The sequence below is a fragment of the Halyomorpha halys genome, unplaced genomic scaffold, assembly GCF_000696795.3.
Source record: "Halyomorpha halys isolate HHAL.00 unplaced genomic scaffold, Hhal_1.1 Scaffold60.1, whole genome shotgun sequence".
Taxonomy (NCBI): Eukaryota; Metazoa; Arthropoda; class Insecta; order Hemiptera; family Pentatomidae; genus Halyomorpha; species Halyomorpha halys.
Genome location: NW_027112396.1, coordinates 533,472 through 555,331, shown reverse-complemented (window position 1 = coordinate 555,331; position 21,860 = coordinate 533,472). Strand labels below are relative to the sequence as shown.

At 27.6% G+C, this 21,860-nt stretch overlaps 2 protein-coding genes and 1 long non-coding RNA gene across 7 annotated transcripts in view; 1 reads left to right on the top strand and 2 right to left on the bottom strand.

The window, feature by feature from the left end:
* Window positions 1–20,624, top strand: part of LOC106692550 (major facilitator superfamily domain-containing protein 6) — a 24,032-nt gene extending 3,408 nt beyond the window's left edge. Inside the window, exons 1-11 of one of the 4 annotated variants that reach the window (XM_014438553.3) lie at window positions 303–490; window positions 806–886; window positions 959–1,242; window positions 2,739–3,000; window positions 4,649–4,845; window positions 4,916–5,052; window positions 5,157–5,272; window positions 9,735–9,980; window positions 14,280–14,432; window positions 14,511–14,665; window positions 14,863–20,624. In XM_014438553.3, coding sequence (XP_014294039.1) covers window positions 826–886; window positions 959–1,242; window positions 2,739–3,000; window positions 4,649–4,845; window positions 4,916–5,052; window positions 5,157–5,272; window positions 9,735–9,980; window positions 14,280–14,432; window positions 14,511–14,602 — 1,548 coding nt within the window. In that variant the 5' untranslated portion in view covers window positions 303–490; window positions 806–825 and the 3' untranslated portion in view covers window positions 14,603–14,665; window positions 14,863–20,624. Of the gene's footprint in view, window positions 1–302; window positions 526–618; window positions 707–805; window positions 887–958; window positions 1,243–2,738; window positions 3,001–4,648; window positions 4,846–4,915; window positions 5,053–5,156; window positions 5,273–9,734; window positions 9,981–14,279; window positions 14,433–14,510; window positions 14,666–14,862 lie in introns of those variants that run through there. The other 3 variants (XM_014438552.3, XM_067050271.1, XM_014438554.3) reach the window with 3 other exon arrangements.
* On the bottom strand, window positions 4,028–9,376 carry LOC136796468 (uncharacterized). Its single transcript, XR_010844186.1, has 3 exons — window positions 9,310–9,376; window positions 7,819–7,989; window positions 4,028–4,160 (listed from the first exon to the last, which is right to left on the bottom strand). It is a non-coding gene; the product is annotated as an uncharacterized lncRNA (long non-coding RNA).
* LOC106692547 (heat shock 70 kDa protein 12A) overlaps window positions 14,724–21,860 on the bottom strand; it is a 57,266-nt gene continuing 50,129 nt past the window's right edge. For both annotated transcript variants that reach the window (XM_014438549.2, XM_014438550.2), the window contains exons 9-14: window positions 20,843–21,054; window positions 20,645–20,767; window positions 20,303–20,446; window positions 20,051–20,183; window positions 19,512–19,687; window positions 14,724–15,016 (exon numbers count right to left, since the gene is read on the bottom strand). In XM_014438549.2, the coding sequence (XP_014294035.1) occupies window positions 14,831–15,016; window positions 19,512–19,687; window positions 20,051–20,183; window positions 20,303–20,446; window positions 20,645–20,767; window positions 20,843–21,054 (974 nt within the window). In that variant the 3' untranslated portion in view covers window positions 14,724–14,830. The remainder of the gene's footprint in view (window positions 15,017–19,511; window positions 19,688–20,050; window positions 20,184–20,302; window positions 20,447–20,644; window positions 20,768–20,842; window positions 21,055–21,860) is intronic.

The window sequence follows — 21,860 nt, the reverse complement described above, 5'->3', positions numbered from 1 at the left end:
TAGGGACACGATGTCTTTTTAATATTGTTTAATTATTTTGAATAAGTAACCAAACTAATACATAGTTCATTTCAATTAAAATTATTTTATTTATTGTTGATATTTAATAATTTGTATTTAATTTTTTTTTTTAGTAGCAAGTTAAATCATTTAATTTATATTTTAAAAGTGTCAAATTAATCCTAAAATATACTGAATAATAAGGTTTTATAATTTTATTTTAAGTGAGCATTTACCACTATCTAAGCAGTATACATAATGTAAACAGTGAGTTGAGCTTTTTTTTTTTCATTATCAGCCTTGACAGTCTACATAAAGATAGCAGTCGTTGACCCACACTTCTAGTTGCATTTCAGTTCTTAAGTTCAGTTCCCCAAGTTCTCTTAGTGCATAATGAAATTGGCATACTAAGTTGATTTGATCAGTATGCTTTCAAGACATGAATTGAAGATAGGGTCATGTGATTTTCACAAGAGCTGAATAGATGAAGGTCAAATAATTCTTCTGTCTAGTTAATAGATGACAGTCAGTAGTTATTTTTGTTCTTTGCTTTAATTTTTAATTGATTCATTGTTGATCTTCCAATTGAATTGTTTTGGTTCTGCTTCTGTAGAAGACACTCTTTACTGTTTATTATACTTTTAAATCTGAATTCAAAATAATTTTTGTTAATTGATTATTAAATTTATGAATTTCAAAGTTATATGTATGTATTGCCATTTAATGAATAATAAAAAATTGTTTCTAATAATAATAATCAAATTTGTGTAGCAATATATTATGAATTTATTACATTATGTTTTAGGAGTGATATAAGCACTTAAGATGGTAAAGATAAATTACAAACTTTTTCCTGTAAAGGCCCATTATTTTTTTTTCTTAGGAGGTTAGTAATTTTTAAAATTCTTATTTTATAGCTCAAATAATTTAAAATATTAATTTGTACTTCTTTTTTTAGCCTTAGGGCCTATCCAGCCTTTTCTACCAATTTTCGGAAAACATCTTGGCGTATCTGAAGTAGTCATAGGAACGATAAATGCATCTATTCCAGTTTTATTCTTTGCATTGAAACCCGTTTTTGGCTTTATTTTGGACTATTTTCAAGAGAAAAGGAAATTTGTTTTTATGTCTTTACTTAGTTTAATGACAGTGAGTTTTTTTTTAATGATATTCATACCTGAAAGCAAAGATATCACTCATACGGAAGTAAACTGTACGAATATAACCAGTTGTGAAAAATCTGTAAGTATTATTATAGTTGTGTTTTATTGATTTTTAGTGATTAAGAGGTTTTTGCAAAGTTACACTTCAGTATTGACTAATTATGACATTATCTTTAATTAACTAATAATAACCCACATCTACAAAAAGAAAATTTTGAAAAGTAGATCTGATGATTTAGGCTCATATTTTTGTTTTTTGGTGTGCTGAAAACGAAAATGAATTCTATTTTCTCTCATTATGTACAGATATTTTGCAAATATTTTCATAGCTTCTAGAATATTCAACTGATTAATTCCAATTTCTCATGGTTTCAAAAGGATATTAAAATAAACCAACTGATACAAATCGGATTCTACCTGGTCAACTTGAATTTAAGATATGATAAAATGTATATTGATTGATTAAGTACGTTTAAGTGACTTTTATTGGCTTTAAATCCAACAAATGAATACTTAATGAAAATGAGAAAACTTATGTTTCCAGCAGTACCAAAACATTTGAATATGCTCAAAATATAAAAGAGTAATTCAAGTTAAATTTTGTTCTTAATTTTATTTCTTGTATATTTGTTTGCATTATTGTTCTTTGAAAAATTAAATAAAACTTTTTATCTACTCATCTGTGCATACTTTGACCAAATTCAAACGTACTTTTGGAAGGGATAATTTTAGGGTTCACCCATCCTCATATAGTTGGTACCCTTAATTGGAAAAAATCTGGCAGTTGAGTATAATTATGAAAAAAATCACTTCCTTGTGTTACCGTTTATCTAAAAACAGTACTTTATTACTAAGTACTGAACCCATGACTCTTTATGGTATGTAATTATTCATATTATTATTATAATACATAAGAAAAATATGATATGATACGATTATAAAGGAAAAAATGTAATTTAAAAAACTTTGGTTGATTTTCTCTATTTCTGTAAATAGTAATTAAGTATATATATACTTGTTTTGAAGGCAATCATAAGTCGGTCAAAGGTACTTCAACAATAAAAGGAAGATGGTCTGGATATGGTCAAAGAAAACTCAAATAGTTGCAAAACAAATTATTATTTTGGTTTTAGTATTTAGTATTTTGGTTCATAATAAATAGTTTTATGACTAGTTGAGTTTTCTTTGACTGTATTCCTTTTGTTATTAGACACAGTCAATCATAGGTCTTTCAGTATATTTAAACAATCATTGATTCGTCATATTATATCTCAAAATAAGATTAACTTAGTACTATCTGATTTGTGCTGTTTGGTTTATTTTAACTTCCTTTTGATACCAAAACTATCTGATGTTTGTCAGTTGAGTGCACTTGGAGTAATGAAAGATGTTCATGATTTTTGTTCTACAAAAAACTGATGGTGCATATCTTGAATTTGGGAAATAAATGTTCGTGATAAAAAAAGAGTTATTTTTCGCCTTCAGCAAACAAAAATTCTAAAATTCTATATATATATGTATAGAAAAAAATTGTTACTAGTTAGTTTTCTTTTCATTCTCAATATTCTGCTGTAGGTGTATCAATTATGGAATGCACAGCTTGTATGTGGCAACTCTACTCATGAAATCTTCAGCGACGAAGATACGCTGTGTGTTAGTAATAAGCGCTCTTTAAACTGTACTAACTATGAGTCCTGTACCGCAATCCATGCTAAAATGAAATCTGGGTTTTACACTGGAGTCACCTTTTGGTCTTTCGTCATCACTATTTCTATTGGATCAATTTTTTGCAACATTTGTAACTCTTTGACAGATGCCATTTGCTTTGAAGTTTTGGGTAAGAATTGTTTTTATTATTATTTTCTACCATTTTATTTATTATTTTTTATGATTTTTAGAATTAGAAGTTTCTCAATTATTCTCGTAACTGTCACTTTCAAATAAAATTTCAGAAAATTAGGCCACATTTTTATTTTAAAAGTTGGTTTTAATTGATAAAAAAAAAAATAAATGCCTCTAAGATAAGAAAATTATTATTCTTTGGCAATTATTTGCGTATTCTTTATATTTCACTGGGAAAATGCTATAAATAATCCTTTGATTGATCCTTTCAGAGTATATTTCTTTTTTAAAAACCATCTCTGGCCTTTATTTGATAATTTAATATTGCATTAAAATTAAAAATTAAATCTGTACTGCTATAACGCATGAAGGGTCAGGTGTACTGTACTTCGTAAGGAAGTTCTAGACCATAGCTTGTGCAAGGAGATGATTTGCTCTGAATCATGCTTAATTATTGCATTATGCAGTAAGTATTTTGATTAAATGTATAATAAGTTAGATAAAAACTATGATTAAATAATCGTTATTTCATATTTATTTATTACAAACACATTGGATATTGTTCTTAATGATCTTGTAGGGAACAGATATATTTGGTTATTGTAGTCGATCGTCATTTTATCAAATCATTCCAAATAAGTCATGTAAATGTGAAGTAGGGGTTTTATATAACCAATTATTGCCACCATATAATGTACAAATTTTCTTCTGAAAAATGCCTTGTACAACAGGAAATAAATCTCACAAAATTCACTTTAGAAAGCAGTATGTATGGCATTAGAGAGGAATATTATGCCTTTTTAATTTTTAAGTTTCTTAATGAGGTGTTAGCGGTTAACCATAGAATGATATTAGGAAAATATAGTCGGAGTTGTGTTCAGTAAAGATATGCAAATAAACAAAACTTATCTATTTGTGCCAACGTTTGGACCTGAATTTCAGGTCTTCCTGAGGGCTGAAAAACAAAATAAGATAACAACCTTAATTCAGAAAAACATAAAAATATGCAAGAGAATATGCTGATTTCCTCGTAGGACTGGAACAGTTTCCATTGTCTCCAATAACCATTCTCGCATAGAGGCCCTAGGATTCCCCTCAGAATTATTCTTTCAAACGTGTCAAGCAGGTTCATGCTTTTGTTGTTGAGGTTCCACCCTTAAAAAAAAAAAAATCTAACTTATTTATTGGTATTAAAATCTATACAACCAGTAAATTTGATGTTAGTTATAAAATGGCATGATGTGGACATGTGGAGAATCTACCCATTGATAGAACTCCAGTAAAATTTCTTGAGGAGAAGATTTCGAGTTTTTCTTTTCAGACCTCTAGGTAGATTATCAGGTAATGAAGGAGAAGCCAGAAACATTAATTAGTTATAGAAATAATATAATTAGTTAGAAGTTTAGACTGTCTTGTAAGTGCTGTAATAGTTGGAATCAACCAGCAGTTTCCTGTATTTTCAGTCTTATAAGAAGATTCAAAGTCAGTTATTTGTCCAGGTAGCAGATCTGTTCAACAAGAAAAAAAAAAGTTCATTTTCTCTCAGTGCATTTTTGAGGGTTTATTACATTTAAAAATATGTAATAAAAGTGTGGATATTATTATTATTACTTGTAATATGTATAATTGTGTTAGGAAAATAGGAGAAGGTAATGAAATGAAATATGGCCAACAGAGAGTGTGGGGCACGATTGGCTTCGGAATGCTTTGCCTGATTGGTGGATTCTTTATGAACAACGTTGACAACACCGTAATGTACTCGATAAAGGACTTCTACCCGGCCATGTATCTTTGTTGTTTCTTCATGATCATCGATCTGCTCTTCTGTTACAAACTGAAAGTAAGCTAAAATTATTTTTTAATTGTTCTAACTCTATCTCGTATTTGGCCATAATTAGTACTATTTTTAGCTTCCACCTATACAAAAATCTGAAAATATTGTCTTGGATGTTTGGAATCTAGTCAAACAACCACACATCGCAACATTTCTGGGCTTTGCTGTTTTAGCTGGTATGGGAGACTCTGCCATAATTTTCTATTTGTTGTGGTAAATAATTTAGTTAATATATTATTAATTTTTATTTTATAAAATTTATTTCTGAATCGATAAATATAATATAATCATTATTTAAATAAATAGATTCATTTTAGGTATATTGAAGATCTTGCTAAGGAAATGGGGCAATTAGAAAACATGAAGCTTCTTCAAGGATTGACAGTGGCTGCTGAAACGCTCATAGGAGAAGTTGTATCGTTTTATTTGTCTGGTGAGTTTATGATTGGGTTTAGTAATTATTTAGAATATAAATTTCCGGCTCATATCACATTTAAAATTGCCTTTTGATATTATAATTTTGCATTTTTATAAGAATTACGTGTGTTTTATAGGGAAAAAGTTTTTTGTAAAATTAAGTCCTCATTGCATTAACATGACCTATTTGTAATATAAGTAACTTCAACCCAGATCTTTAAAAATAAAATTAACTCAATTGCTATCTGTCCTTTACCGACAAGGACCATTCGGGTGATTTGTTTCTTGAGCTAGTGGAAGTCGATTGCTTATGCATCAATATGCACTCTATAACAAATACAATGGAGGATCTAAAAGTTGAGCCTTTTTGTTAGTTGCGAGAGTCCGTGAGGACTTGGTTCAAAATAGTCGTAAGTGCCCAATTTCTGTATCTACCTCAATTTTTTATTACTTTAATGAAAACTAAATTAAAGCTAGTTATTTTTTATTTATTTATTTAATACCAGATCAGCCTGGTGGGCCTTACATGGTTAATGTAAGAGGCACATTTCTTTTAACAATTGTTTATGGGGGGGTATAGTCTCATATAAAAGACACCCCTAACTATATACAATGTTATAAATAAAACAAAAAAATAAGATAAAATGAATAGATTACAATAATAATTGTTAATAAAAGATAAAAGTAAAGTTAATTACAAAAACAATAACATTTATAGATTTTACAAAATAAATAAATGACTTCTAATGGGGGAAAAAATGAAAGAGAATTTAAGAAAAAGATAAAGTGAAAAAAAAAAGAAATTAAGATAAAATAAAATTTTAGAGTGACAATAACAGAACTGATTAATATAGAATTTATAACTGGATGTCAAAACTAGTTAAATGTACTGTAAAGTTTATCTTCATAGAAGTAGTAGTTTTTATACTTAAAAAATATATTCTCATTGTTGGTTTGCAGTTGTTTGGATTTATCAAAAACTATATCAATTATAATAATAATTGAGGTATTAGATATACAGATGTCTGCCAACATTAAAATTAAAGCTATTTTAACATACTATTAAGTGTTTTATGGAGTACTGGCAGACATCTGTATCTCTGATTGCTCCTTAGATATATTTTGTTATAGATCAAAAATTTTATCCAAACAACTAGAAATCAACATTTTAAGATTTTATTTTGTCAAATATCATGAAAACTACTACTTCTATGAAGATAAACTACTTTATAACACATTAAACTAGCTTTAATTTGAGTGCTAATAGACATCTGTGGCCTGTTTCATAATGAAAGCCGATAAAATTACTCCACAAACTATAAAGTATAAGCACTAATAGGTCTTGTTTCATGATAGGGATGACTATTCGTGATATCACATGACTTTGAAAGTAAACGATTATCTGACAATATAAGCTAATGACATTGTACCAAATACAAACTGCCTGATTAATTGTACTGATTTGTACATTATTATGAAACAAGGCCCTGTATGTTGGATAGTTCCTGAAATATAGATTACCCAGAATAAAATTATTCACTGCTGATTTTTATTCAATTTTTAATCCCCCTACCTATACTTGATAGACTCATAAATTTTTAGTAGTAATTAAATATAGTTTTCATTAAAGTAATAAAAAATTGGGGTAAAATAACTTTTTTTTTTCCATTAGATTCTTTTACTAGAAGGTTGTGGGTTTGATTCCTACCTGAGTCAGTTAAAATTTATTTTGCAACAGCTCCTAGAGAAGAATCTTGACATTTCCTTGGACCTGTATAGATCCTCAATGGAGGACTTAAGCCATAATAAAAAAAAAAAAAAAATGGAAAAATATATGCAATAATATTTGTTTAAATAATGCCTTACAAATATAAGACTGTTTATTTAATGAGCTGAATTTATTTTCATATAATCTGTAAAAAATACTATACAGTATTGAAAGATTTTTTGTTATTTATTATGCTATCACTAGTATTTTGCGGTAATATAATTAGCATATAAATAAAAATATCCGTAGAAAGATTTAATGGCTTCAAATAAACTAAAGTTTGATTATATTCTAATAGTGATATTATTATACGATTAAAATCAAACAAGTGTATTAATGTAGATTGTTTTATTATATCTTAGCTCGTGTCAATTTAATTATCTGAGTTGTAAATACCGGAGCCATAAAATATAACTCGTATGCATTTAGATTTAAACCACCTGCTTTTCATTATCATTTATTAGCACATGATGTACATAAAGTTGCCCTTGGCCCAATTACTAAGTCTCTCTTTTTTATAAATACAATTACAAGGCAATTCTGTCTATTTTAGCAAATATTTATCCAAAAACGAAAAAGTGATCAAATGGTAATTTGTAATAAAATTGTCATCTAATTTATGGCCTGTTAGGACAAATAATTTAAAATAAAAATTATAATTTATAATGTTTAAAATTATAATTTATAATTTTTATAATTATAATTTAAAAATATAATTGTAATTTTTACTCTTAAATGATTTTGTTTAAAATTTAATATCAAAACTTCAAATAATTAATTGTCAGGAATTTTACCTTTTTATCAAATGCTGAATTTATTAAGAAGAGGAAATTTTTTCTCTTTAAACCGTTTCTTTTTTTTTTTATCCTCTCTGAACTTCTAAAAAAGGAAATTCTTCCAAAAAGTTGAAACACTAATATAGTTCATTGCAGTCAGTTGGTAGCAGAACTTCATTCTTATCAGCCCTGCAAAGTGGCGTAAAAATTGATTAACAATAAATAGTTTACTTTTACTATTTTGGTAGCTTTATTAACCGTCACCCGGACTATTTTCCTCCAATCTTCTTCATACGGTCAACTATCTTCTTCCAATATTTAAAAAATAGTTTAAAAAGAAGTCTGAAAATGTTAGAAAACCATAAATTTTAAACATTTTTATTAAAAATTGGGAATGATACTTCTTGAAATTTGTCTGCAGAATCAACATTTATTTATTTATTTATAAAAATTATATATCTTCCTTTACTATCATATCTACTTATTTATTATAATATTCATGTGAATAACTATAACCCATAAAGAGTCAGGGGTTCAGTACTCAATAAGAAAGTACTGTTTTTAGAAAAACGGTAATACAAGGAAGTGATTTTTTTTCAAAATACGATCAACTGCCAGATTTTTTCCCAATTAAAGGTACCAACTATATGAGGATGGTTTGACCCCTTATAAAATTATCCCTTCCAAAAGTACATTTGAATTTTGTTGAAGTATGCACACATAGTAAAGGTTTCAAGTTAATGAAGGAAAATATGCAAACAAATTCCATTCCCTCTCTCTGGTAAGTGGACAATTTTCAACTTTTTTGTTTTCATTGAGATTTCTTAAGCCACCTAGAAAATGCACTTTGAAATAAGAGAAAAATTATAAAATCAGTTGGATATTATAAAAATATTTGTAATAATATTATATAACAACATAAATAAAAATAAATTTGTATCGCTAAAACTAAGGAAGAGCCAGGGGTGCTTTACTTTGTAAGGAAGTACTATTACTTGACCAACGGTTGTGTAAGCAGATCATTTGGTCAAAATCAGGTCCTTGGAGTTAAAAGCACAGTGCCTTACCTGTGTGCTCCTCTACCCCCAACTACTTTTTATGTATATGATTGTTATTTATGTGATATTTAGTTAATATGTTTTAGTATTTAAGCTTCAAATTGTTTTACCTCATTTTTTTCAATTTCTTTGTTTATTAAATAAATCAAATGCTATCCTTGTTTAGTCTCAACACTCTTTATTATATCAATAGTCCAATGTTTCGGCCAAAATAGCCATTCTCAAAGATAATCTTAACATTTAACAGCTTATTATACATTCATTTGTAACAATTATAACAACAACATTATTACTAATGATACAACATACCTTCAAATATAAATTCTCACCTCACATCAATAATTTGAAAATATTTTGCAGGCTATTCTGCCCAGGTCATTGATTATAAATCAAAATCACCCAATGAAAAAGTCAATTAATAGAGAATCATATTAATTATTAATAAGCTTACCTGAGCTTATGTTTAGTTATCTATTTTTTTCCCAACACTTTTAATTTTCAATTAATCAACACTATCACTATAATATAAACAAACTATTTATAACCTTCCATACACTCAGGTCAGGCTTGTTATTAATTTAATTCAAATTGCATTTTGGCCTCAATTTGTATTTATTCCAATTATTAAAATTCATATTAAAATTAATTGTAAATAGTAACAAAAATTTGTCTCAGATTTTAATAAATTTATTTTACTTAAAATCTCTGCATAATGTTGCTTTAAATTCCTTGTATCTGTTTTAAAATTATCTATATAATTGATGTTCTCTGATGTATAAATTGACTCAAGTATTTTTCTTTTGAACATGTTGATTTCTTTATGTAAAATTATGGTGTTATCAAAATAAAAAAATTCAATTTTTTATTTAATTTCAGGTAAAATACTGAGAAAGATTGGTTATGGCCATTGTTTGAGCCTGTGTTTTGTTTTCTATGCAATCAGATTTGCTTTAATTGCCATGATACCTTCCCCTTGGTGGATTTTACCTATAGAGTTATTGATGCAAGGGCCAACCTATGCTCTTTGTTACACCACGATAGTTGCATATGCTAGTGCAATATCTCCACCGGGAACTACAGCAACGGTTCAAGGAATAGCTGCTGGAATGGACGATGCCTTTGGTTAGCACCTTATTCTTTATTTAACTATGTATATTATATATATTAGAGTTGATGGTGCCATGGCCATTTTTTTTACTAATATAATATCATTACATATTATTATTACATACATTACAGTCCAGGTTGCAGTCAATGAAAGTACAAAATAGTAGAAAAAAGTATTTAATAATAACCAACATTTTGCTAAATGAAAACAAGATACAAACATTATAAGTTGTGACAGAAAATTAGAATTCATGTACAAAGAAAGTAAAAAAAAAATAAATAAAAAGCTTAAGTTAAGGAAGTATAAATATAGGTGAATAGCAAAATAATTACTAATTAATACAGCTAAGTGTGATAGAATCGTAAATAAAGAAATAGAGTTATAAATTGTAAAACAATGCTTATTAGAAATAGTAACAATTATGGTAAAAAGGTAGGAGGTGTAAATGGTAACAGATAGGTGAAGTAAATGTGGCAAAGGTAAGGCACGGTAACAAGTAAGAGAGAGAAACAAAATGTTTATACGAGGAGAAGATGGTTGGGGGGTGCGGTAAAATTAAAACACAAATAAGTAGAAGTAACTTATTTAATCATGCCAACGTTTCGGCCAGAATTTCTAGCCTTCATCAGGGCTAAGAACAGAACAAGATAACAACCCATGAATACAGAAAATATAAAATAAAATATAAACAGAATGACATAAAGTAAATAATTGTACAGAATGGAATTAATAAAATAAAGTGATGAGAGAAGTGGAAAATAAAATCATACATAGGTAATTGAATAAGTAGGTAAAATGACATAATTAAGGAAATAAAATAAAAATGAAGTTATATAATGCAAAGAAATATGAATATATTAGTTTATTAATAATTTAAAAATTAAAATTATGGAAAGAAAAAGAAAATAGAGAGAAAGAAAATATATGTAGCAAATGAAATATGTAACCATAATAATAGATAAATAGGAAAAATATAAGTAAAGTTTAACAAAAGAAATGAATGAAAAAGAAAAAAAAAAAATTTGAAAATAACAATAATAATATATGTTGAACATAACTAATAACGTGGGTAAGGAAAATTGAGAAAAGAATAGAAAAGAAGGGGGGGGGGATAAAATAAAGATAGGAAAAAAAGAGAATAAAACAAAAAAAAAATGTTTATATAGATTATTCAAAATGTTTATATAAATACATTAATAACATCATTGAATACGATTTTTTTAGTCTTATTCAATAATTTTATTTTTATTTTATCAATGTATTTATATAAACTCTTCGTTTCTCTCTCTTTCTTTTAACTTGTTACTATACGTATTGCCATCTTTACTTCACCTACCCATTTACCATTTACACCAATTTTTTTTACCATTTACCTTTTTACCATATTTATAAATATTTCTAATAAGTATTGTTTATTTACTTCATTTCTCTGTTTACCATTTACACCAACCTCTTTGCCATATTTATAATATGTATTGTTCTACTATTTTTTATTCTATTTCTTTATTTACAATTCTTTAACACTTGGCTGTATTTATTAGTAATTAGTTTCCCATTCACCTATATTTATACATCCTTAACCTAACCTTTTTATGTAAAAAAGGAATATTTGTTTGCGTATTTTCTTACTTTCTTCGTATACGTATTTTAATTTTCTGTCATTTCTTACAATGTTTGTATATTGTTTTATTTAGTCCTGACGAAACCCTGCAAAGTGGAGCAAAACATTGGTTACAATTAAATAGTTTTCTTATTATTTTGTAGTTTCATTGACTGCCATCTGGACTATCTTTCTACAACCTACTTTGTATGGTCAACTATCTTATTCCAATACTATATCTTTTGTTTGTCATGTTTTTTTTTTTGTTTTTTAAAAAATACTCCTACTAAATTCTATGGTAATTTTTATTATGAGTTTTATTATTAAACTATTACTTATCTAAGGATAATTTTCTCATTTTATATTTCCATTAGAAATCATTGAAGCATTTTAAACAGATTGAATGAAACACCCAATATAAAAAGAAGAGTTGTGAAAAATTTTGAAATAATAAATATTTTGAGCTAACACATTATTTTTTTTAAAACAAGTTTTCATAATTTTGTTTATTGCACTTTTCATCATTTGTCTTTTAAGCTTTATATGGTATTTATAAATTTGTAAAGGCTTTGTTAATTTTTTATTTAGTCAGTGCATAACCTGTTTTTATCAGGCCTTTTTGTTGCAAACAAATAATTGCGTAAGCATATGTTATTACAATATTGTCTGAAATATGTCAAATTCGTCAACAAATATAGTGTCTGGCATGAAAATGTGTCTTAAGTCAAATAAATTAAATGTTACATAATGTTGTTTCGTAAATTTATTGCCTGTTATTTTAAACAGATAATTTGTTCCAACAATTTTATCTTCTTCTATTACTTTTTATGTTTATATTTACAGCTCTATTTAAATGAAATAAGTTAATTACTTTTTTTAATCTAATATTTTCATTATTATTGTTCCATGTTCAAGGAATCTTATAATCAATATATAAAAATAGACTTTTGTGTTCATATGTTTCACTCTGCAACCAAAACTCCCCTGCGCCAACCACTGTTTTTTGTGTGGGGTAGTAGCCTCGCGTCTCCCATCGTGTTCTATTAGGGTTACATGTCGCTAACTGTTGTCGTGTGGGGGATATGATTGCAAGTGGGTGACTTAAAAAATTTTTATATTTTGACTAATTGTTATAACTTCACATCTGTGAAAGCAGGTTCACTACAATAACAGTATTATGCTAGCTTTAGAAAATTTTTATTAAAGGAGGAGGATCAATAAATTATAGTTAAACCTCCTTTATAATTGGGGTTATTAAAAAAAAATATTACTATGAAGTAAATATAAGTTTTATTTAATGACCTTAAAATATTTTCAGTTTCGCAAAAAACTTTGTAAATAAAGAGCCATCAGGTTGATTGCGCATTCTGTAAAGTAGTTTTTTATTTGTTTATTTATTTATTTTTATTTTTTTTTTATTTTTTTTTTTTTAGTGATTGGCCCTATAGTTTTCCAATCAGACAATTTACCGCTTTGGATACTAAGTCAATACAATAATTGTCCATAGTATCTTCACTAATATTAGTATGATTAACATTTTTTTAATTTACATTTCTATTTTATTTCAAATGAACATCGAGACCAGTGGCCAACCCGTGGCCCTCCTTGTACAATGCTTTAGCCTGCGACATTAATCACACTTTTAGAAAATATATTTATTTTGTAACGGCCAAAGTAGGATAAGCCTCATGTATTAAAAAAAATATATTATTTGTGCATCTATATATTAAAAAAATTACTCAAAATTATTTTAAAAAATTAACTTTTTTAAAATAATATTTTGCAAATATATGATAGATATTGCCTGTTTTAGATTAATAACTCGTTATATAAATAATAATAACTGATTACTTTTAAATTTTTCACTCTAAAAAAGTCTATAGTGGGTTTAAATCCAAGTTAAATGCTGCCCACAGAGTTATGATATATTTTCAAAATAGCCTGCAACATCATTTGAGTTAGCCACCCCCTCAAAAAGTGAAAGTGTTTCTATGACAAGTTCTAAGAATTATCCCGACCTAGGGCCGAATTTCAAAAAAATCAACGCAGTAGTTTTACAAAAATAGAAACGTTGCAGATGGTGTACATCTTACAGCAGACAGATGGACTTTTTTTGAATTGTATATGTCTTGAAACAAATAAATTGTCAGAAGATAGTCCGATTTTTATTTCAGAAATATTGTTCTACTATTTATTACTCTAGTTCTATATCTAAAATTCTATCACACACTGCTGTACCTATTATTAATTAGTTTTCTATTTATTTATATTCATATTTTGTTTACTTAATTTATCTCTTTCTTTTAAAAATTTTTTACTCCCTTTGTATTGTATTCTAATTTTCTTGTCACATCTTGCAATGTTTGTATCTTGTTTCCTTTTGGCCTTGCAAAGTGAGGCGGAACATTGGTTACCTTTAAATAGTTTTTTTTACTATTCCGTAGCTTTATTGACCGCCACCCAGACTTTCTTCCTCCAATATACTTCATATGGACATCTATCTTCTTCCAATAAAATCTCAAATTGAGTGAAAGTTACATTTTCTCTTTCTTAACCAATTCAAAAGTTTTATTATTGAAAACAATTGTCCAAAAATGAATATTACTTAATTTTATTTTAAAAATTTCCCAGAAGCTGATTTATCTCTATTACAAGACTGTTGCTATTTTTTCTTGATTGTACTCATTATAATTAAACTCTCTTTTATTTTCAGGTTTTGTGATAGGTAATCTATTGTGGAGTGCTTTGTACAAGTGGTATGGGGGAAAAGTGGTGTTTATGTCTGCAGCTGGGCTTGCGTTGGCATCAAGCATTGTCCATTGTTTCTTATATACAACATTTTTTCGAAATACAGTACAAATCAAAAGTAAGAAATACAATAAATGATATTTGTTTAATGTATTTTAAAATGGAAATTTTGAGACTTGAGTATTATTTATTTCAGAAAAAGATAATTCAAAGATCTATGAACCTGCCAACACAGAAGAAATTATAGAATCTGATGAGAAGAGAGAAGTTAGGGCCGAAATAATTTAAACAAGTATTAAACTTATTGAGTACTTCAAAAAAAATTAATAAGTGAAAAAGAGTGATCAAGAGGTAAGGAAACAAAAATTTTATTTATTATTTTTTATTGAAAATTAATTTTACTTTATAAAAAATTTAATTTTAATTAATGCTATCATATTATCACAGTTTTATTAAGTTAATGATCACATAATTTATCCAAATAAAAAAAAAATTAGAAAATCAAATTGGAGATTATCAGTCCATAAAATCAAGTGTTGTTTTCACAGAACATCCTGTCGATGAATCAACGGCAAAAGCTGTCACTTCCGTGCCACCGAATACCAAACTGACTACGATCTCTCTCAATGCCGTAGTATCATTTTTCTCAGACAGATTTAATCTGAGTAATCCACATTTGTAGACGTTGTTGTCTGTGATAAACTGTAACATAAGACTTTATTATAACTACGTAATTATTTAGTCATATGATGTTATGCTATATATAAATAAGATATTTAAGACTAATATGTATTCTAAAGATTTATATTCTCATGATTTTTTTTTCAATTATCTGCCTGAAATGCAACAATAGAAATAATTCATTCATCAGAAAAAAATATATTTAGGTTCAAAATTTGTTTTAGGCATTCGATAAAACAAGCAATTCATAATCATTGAATCTAAAATATAATGTTTTAATATTTTTCTGTAAAACTTAAATTTCTTCACAATTTTTATGAAAATAGGGCGTCTCTTCATCTTATCTATTTATCTGTTGCTTAGTGTAGTTAAAAATTGTTCTCAAAATGGATAGAATTATTTCTTGGTATTGGGAAAGGTTGGTCGAAACCTTTTAGATGCTTATTTTTTTTTCCTATCGGGAATATTTATTCATTTAATATTTAATTTTCCTGATTAGGTGTTAAAATAAATAAAAATTATATTTATTGTCGTTGCTGACTAAGTTTAGTAAGGCTAGTACAACTTCTATCTTTCTTCCAGTTTCATAATTTTGTCATTCCGAATTCTTATATATAAAGATCTTCAATATTTAAATCTTAATTAATTGTTTTGATTTATAATTGATAATTTTTTTTTTAAACATACCTATTCGAATTTAGTATTATTATTAACCCATTAGTGCCATGTGGTGCCTTATCGTAACGTAACTGAAGTATTATTTAGAAATTATTGTAGAATATTTCATTGATTTTTACCTTAAATAATTTTCTAAAACAGGGAAATTTTTTCTTTTATTTAATATCAACTCTGACTCTTATTTGTCTTTCATTCACTTGAATTATTTGACTTTCATTGTCTTACATTCACGTGAAAACAGCTTTTCTATTTGTTATTTTCAAATCCCAAAACTCCTCAAATAAATGATAGTGTTTTCGTTTACAAAATGAATCACTAAATGTTTCTTCTAGTGTTTTCTTTTACAAAATGAATCACTAAATGTTTCTTCTTGGTGATTAAGTTTGATTATGTTTTGTGCTTTCTGCAAAGCTATAAAATTTTCTTTTACCATACAGTGCCACATTTTCTCCGACAGGCTGTTGTAGTCAAGTGAGTTGAGGTATCACCTTAGCAACCTCTAGTCCGTTGCAATGTCAGTTCAATTCCGGCCTGAGCGGTATTACTTATTTAGTGGCCGCCATTGGAGTGTAAACTCAACCTTCCCACTCTGGTTAGAATAAGTTGGTTTCCTGTAGAATACCGTCCCCGTCCTAATTTTGTATTATAACTAATGTAAAAATAAATTTTAAATTTCTCAATTTTTTTTTTATTCTAACCTAGCGTAAGACAAAAGAATTATTACTTACTCAAAATACAAAATCAAATCAGGAAAAAAAAATGATTTTTCTGTTTTTATCTGGAAAGGTCGCATTAATTTTTATGGATTTTTACATTTCATCTAAAAAAAAATACATTAAAATTAAAATGTTCACCTCAGTTAGTCATTATAGTAAACTAAGAAAAATAATTCAAGACCAATTCATAACTGCATGTGCCAAATATTTCCTTAGGTTAGTGGACAAAATTTACAAAACAAAAAGACTTGATACCAAAGTTTCTTTTTAAATATTGTTATGAAACAAATAAATGCTAAAATTCCAAAAATATCGAACAAATATAGAAAAAATGATTTCGACACTAATGGGTTAATAATTTTTTTTTTTTTAAGTATCCCAATTAGAATCCAGCATTATTAGTTTTCTCTGTTGCTTTATTTCTGGTGTAGAGGACTTGATAGCCAAGCATGTTGGGGGGTCTCAGAGTTAAGCTTGCTTCATAACATTGTGGTTTCGATTCCCACCTGAGGCAGTCAATATTTATTCCTCAGCAGTCTTGAGAGATGAATCTAGACACTTTGGCAACCTCTAGGTAGCTGCCAGAGGTTGGCAAAAAGGATCACAAGGCCCATTTGCCGTACTGGTCCTCCCCACCAGTTAAATGTCCTCAATGAGCTCCTGGCATTCTTCTGCTGCCGCTTTCCATTTACTGATGCACTACAGGTTTTTTTGTTTGGCTTTTATCCTGTCTGCACAATATCTATGTATGTGTTTATGTTTTTGTATCCTTTTGCTCCTTTCCTCTTAGCTGCCTTTGAATGTCATTATCTGCCATTATTATTAATTGACCTGTCCTGCTAGATCTTTCTAGTTTAATAACCCTAATTAAATTAATTTTAAAGTTCACAGAAGTCCTTATTAATTTTGCTTTTTAAGGACTCCCCATCCTTTATAAAACTAAAAATTCAGCACTGAACCTTTTTCCCCAAAGATAAGTGGATTCCTGAGAAATGTGCAATAATAATCTAAAGCCTAACAGTGCAATTATAAAAGTATCTCGAAAGATATAATTATAATCTATCTTAGAGATTGTAATTGTCCCAGTAACTTAGATCTCATTTTGTGTCATAATTATTCTTTTTGTTACTGTACCATTTTTTTCATCTTTGAATCTTCTAAGAAATGTGAATTTCTTTAATAGAAGCATCATTTCTGTAGTTTGTTTTTTATTATGTCATTGATATATAAATAATGTTTAATAATAAAACAACTAATTACAATATAATAGGGTAGAACTTAAGACTGGTTCCTTAGCACTTTGACGCTCTTGCCTTGTATTTTGAATGTTTGTTCAGAAAATAATTTTTTGAATTTTTAATCAAATTATATTTTCATTTTTGATCCTCATCTTGGCATTCAATGAATAAAAACAATATGAAATTTTCTTTTATTTTTATTTAAATAAAAACAGTATTAGAAAAAACAATTGTATGGTGACATCATCTTATTAGATTTTATAGAAAGGTAAGATTTCTTCTTAATAATTTTTTTTTTAAAGGAATTTGATGTTAATTTTTGTACTAGATTTTTTTTAAGATATAAAGAAAATAGTAATATCTTTTGAAAGAAAATGATTAATTATTTAAACTAAGATGTGAATTTACATTGTTTCTCAAATCTTGGTAGATTTTCTTGGATGTTTATTAACTTTAACTTTATGTTTATTTTTTTCATTCGAACAGGTGTTTATTGTCTCAATAGTGATATTAGATAAGAATTTGAACAATCAATTTTTGATTGTCTATCTATCCTTAAAGTATTTGGGAGTTTTGAACAATCAGAATAATGGTACTACTCTGTTTTCTGTGCCAGGAATAGGGTTATTGCATTCTATAGTTTAGGATAAGGTATTTTAAGTATTTATTAGACTTGTTATTGTCAATTGTAAGTTGATTTGGTAAGGTTTTGCTTAATATTCACTGTGTTAGTAAATTTAGCCAATTTTTCATTATCAGAGAAAGTAAACTTCTGTATATTAAGCTATTGTTTAACTCAATTCAAATTAGATAAAAATATTATTTAAAAATAAGTATGTGTGTATGCCTTATTATATTATAGGGGATTTTTCATTTCACAGTAGACAATTTTAAGGGTTTGATTCTTATTTGAATTAGAAACAGTTTTCAAGAACCTAGCTCAATGTAAACCGAAAAGGAAGCAAATTTTTCCAAGTTTGTCGAACAGTGAGATATAGTACAACATATAAATTCATACTTAATGCGTCTTTATGTTGAGTGTGGTAGAAACCAAATTTTAAAATAATTTATAGACATATGTTCTATGCTTAGGGCTCATTGACCAGTTTATACCGATAAGGTCCCTCAATAGCTTGACATATTTACAAATTTTCATTTTCATTTATTTTTTCTTTAAACTTTTAATAATAAATACTATTATTACTCCTAAACTACTATTGTTTAAGATCAAATTATATATTTAAAAAGGCAGTCACCGGACTACTAACTCCTGGTTAGTTGTCTGGTGACCTGGGTCCATTTTTAGCTGTAGCAGAAGAATTTATTTTTTTTATTCATCAGTTCAACTGTGGGATTTGAAGAATCTCCTCGGGCACACTCAGCCTCCGTAAAATGGGTACCTGGCTATTTTTTTATTATAAGGTTATTAAGTGTGAATGCTGACTCCTAATATAACCATGTTTGTTATTAATGAAATATTACTTCCTTACCAATTCAAGAGCCCCTCATAGATTTTAGCAGTACAAGTTTATTTAATTTTTATAAATAAATAAAGTCTGTATAGTTGAATTGACAGTTTTAAAAAATATTAAAATGTAGTCGTTCTTTACTTTATTAGTGATTGGCTACTTCCTTTATTTAAAAATAAGTCATCAAATTAAGATATGTATAAGTGATAAGAAAATGATAATGAAAAATATTAACAAGTAAAATTAATCAATACTGCTAAAAAATGTCTACTTTATTCAAATTAGTTTAAAATTCTCATTCCTGAAATTTTATGTAATTCCACTTATTTCAAAATTAACTATTATTTTTTAATTATTCTTAAGTTAATATAAAATATTATGAAATAAAATAATAACATTATAATCAAATTATTACCTGAGCTGTTTTAGAAAGTGTTGCGTAAACCTGTAATATTATTTCTCGTTGGTTTGTCGAGGCAGGTGTGAATTTTTTTGATATGATTTGTCCCACCGAAACAGCTTGCCCAGATTCTACAAGTCTCTCAAGAACATCAACGCACCACTTTTGACCTCCTCGTATAACTAATTTGTCTGTAATTCCATATCATTTTAATTTTAGCTTTAGATAATAATATATTTCACATATTTAATATTCTACTAAATCAAAATTTAAAATTTTGAATTTCTTTTTACTTTTTAAAAACTTCTAGTTTAAGCCTATCCTCCCATTTAGGATTAAATTGATTTTAGTTTAAAGTTAAAATTAACCCAGAACTAGTTTTCTCTGAGACTAAACTGGAACTGATAATTGAAAAAAAAGAAGAAAGATAATTCAAAACTTGACAAAATTTTCTCTTTTAGTTGGATGGCAATGATTTCTAAAACTTTTCTGAAATTAGAAATCTATTTTATACTAGTACTTAAAATATTTTAATTGGCATTAAGTGTTTGTACCTAATGGATGGAGGCCATTTATGAAGGGTTTTACCACCCCTAAACCGTAGGTATGTGTGACTCTTCTTGATGACACAATCGTTGGGTTGAGACCATATAGCACTCCTCCTTTGAGAACACTTAAACTAACTGCCTATGGTGTTAAAAGGTACTTTATTAGATTAATTTATTTACTACATTTATTCCTAGTTTCTATTATGAATTATATTTTATAACTTCAATATTATTGTTATTGTACTGCTTAATTGTTACCTGTGGTATTATAATATGTACTCTGTTGCTAAAATTCTCTCGTATTGCTTCCTGTAATATCTGTGATTCAGAAAAACCACCAACCAAAAATAGGTGACTTATCGTGTCATCTAGCCTTCTAGTGGACAATACTGCTTCTATATGCTGTAAATTTTAAAGTTTTAAATAGATCATATAATATATATATTTTTTTATGTAAGATGATTATTTTTGTATTTGTATTTATAGCTTACGAGTGCCCATATTTAACGAATTTACTGATATTTTTATTCTATAATGTGTGTATTTTGTTCGATAATTAAATATATGAATATCAATATTATATATATTTTTTTTCATTACCTCAATAATCTTATTAAGTGTTGGTTGAAAAAGTTGATACATTAAAGAAGGATGTATTTTCAAAATGCCCTCATTTGACCAAGTCAGTTCAGGCCTTCCATATTCTTTAACTGCTGCTTCGACCTTATAAGAATAAGAAAGTTATTGAAGTTATGAAGTGGACAATAATCATTTCTTATTAATGCAATCGATACATACTTCTATTCCTGAAACTTTCCTGAAAAAGTCAATGAAAGCAAATGGCGGAAATATGTTTAGCGGTGTTGACCTAAATGAGGTGGTACTCCTTTTTCTCGCTTCGAAGCTAAGCATTAGTTCATTGTACGCTGCAGGCCTTTCTTGCTGAAATCTTCGCATGAAACTGGTTCCAAAAATAGTGTCTAGGAGATCATTAAACTCTTTGTCAACTCCTGAAAGTCATAAAACTTAATTAATTAATATTTTTATCTTATATACTTGAAATTGAGTTTCATATTTCAGCGAGTGTCTCGGGGTTGTGTTTATGAACATTTCCTAGGAATAAATGGAATATGGTCCGGGTGCAGTCAAATTAAACTCAAATAGTAATATTTTGTACTATTCTTATTACTTATTATTTTAGCCAACTTTTGGCCCCCTCATTGCAAGGCTCTGTCAAAACAGCCCTGATGAAGCCCTCCAATGCGGTGCGAAATGTTGGCTCAAATAAAAATAGTACATAATATTAGTATTTGAGTTTAATCTGACCACACCCGGACCATATTCCATTTATTAATACACACAGTCAATCAGAAATCTTTCAGTATTTCCTAGGAACATTTTGCTAAACATTTCTTTTTGTTTTATTGCATAAAATATAATGTACAATATTTACCATATTGTTTTGGGATACCCCCTTAAACAATACAATTTTCTTGATGCTAATTACATTTTACATAATTACTCTATTTTCTATTTTGGTAAAACAAACTGAGGGGGAAAAAACAAAATAAAAAAATTGAATTAAAATAAAATACGTCACATAATGAGCTTTAATGATGATAGTTAACTTTATGGATATAAAGGAGGCCTTTAGGAAGGTTTTCCTTAGGAGCACTCATAATGTGAGGAGGTGTAACAAAACTGTGGGGAGGTGTAAAGTCAAGATAAAGTATCATAAGAACTATATATAGGGAGATGGTCAGGGTTGCGGTCAAAAGAGAAATAAAAATAGTTTACAACTATTTATTTTCCCCCT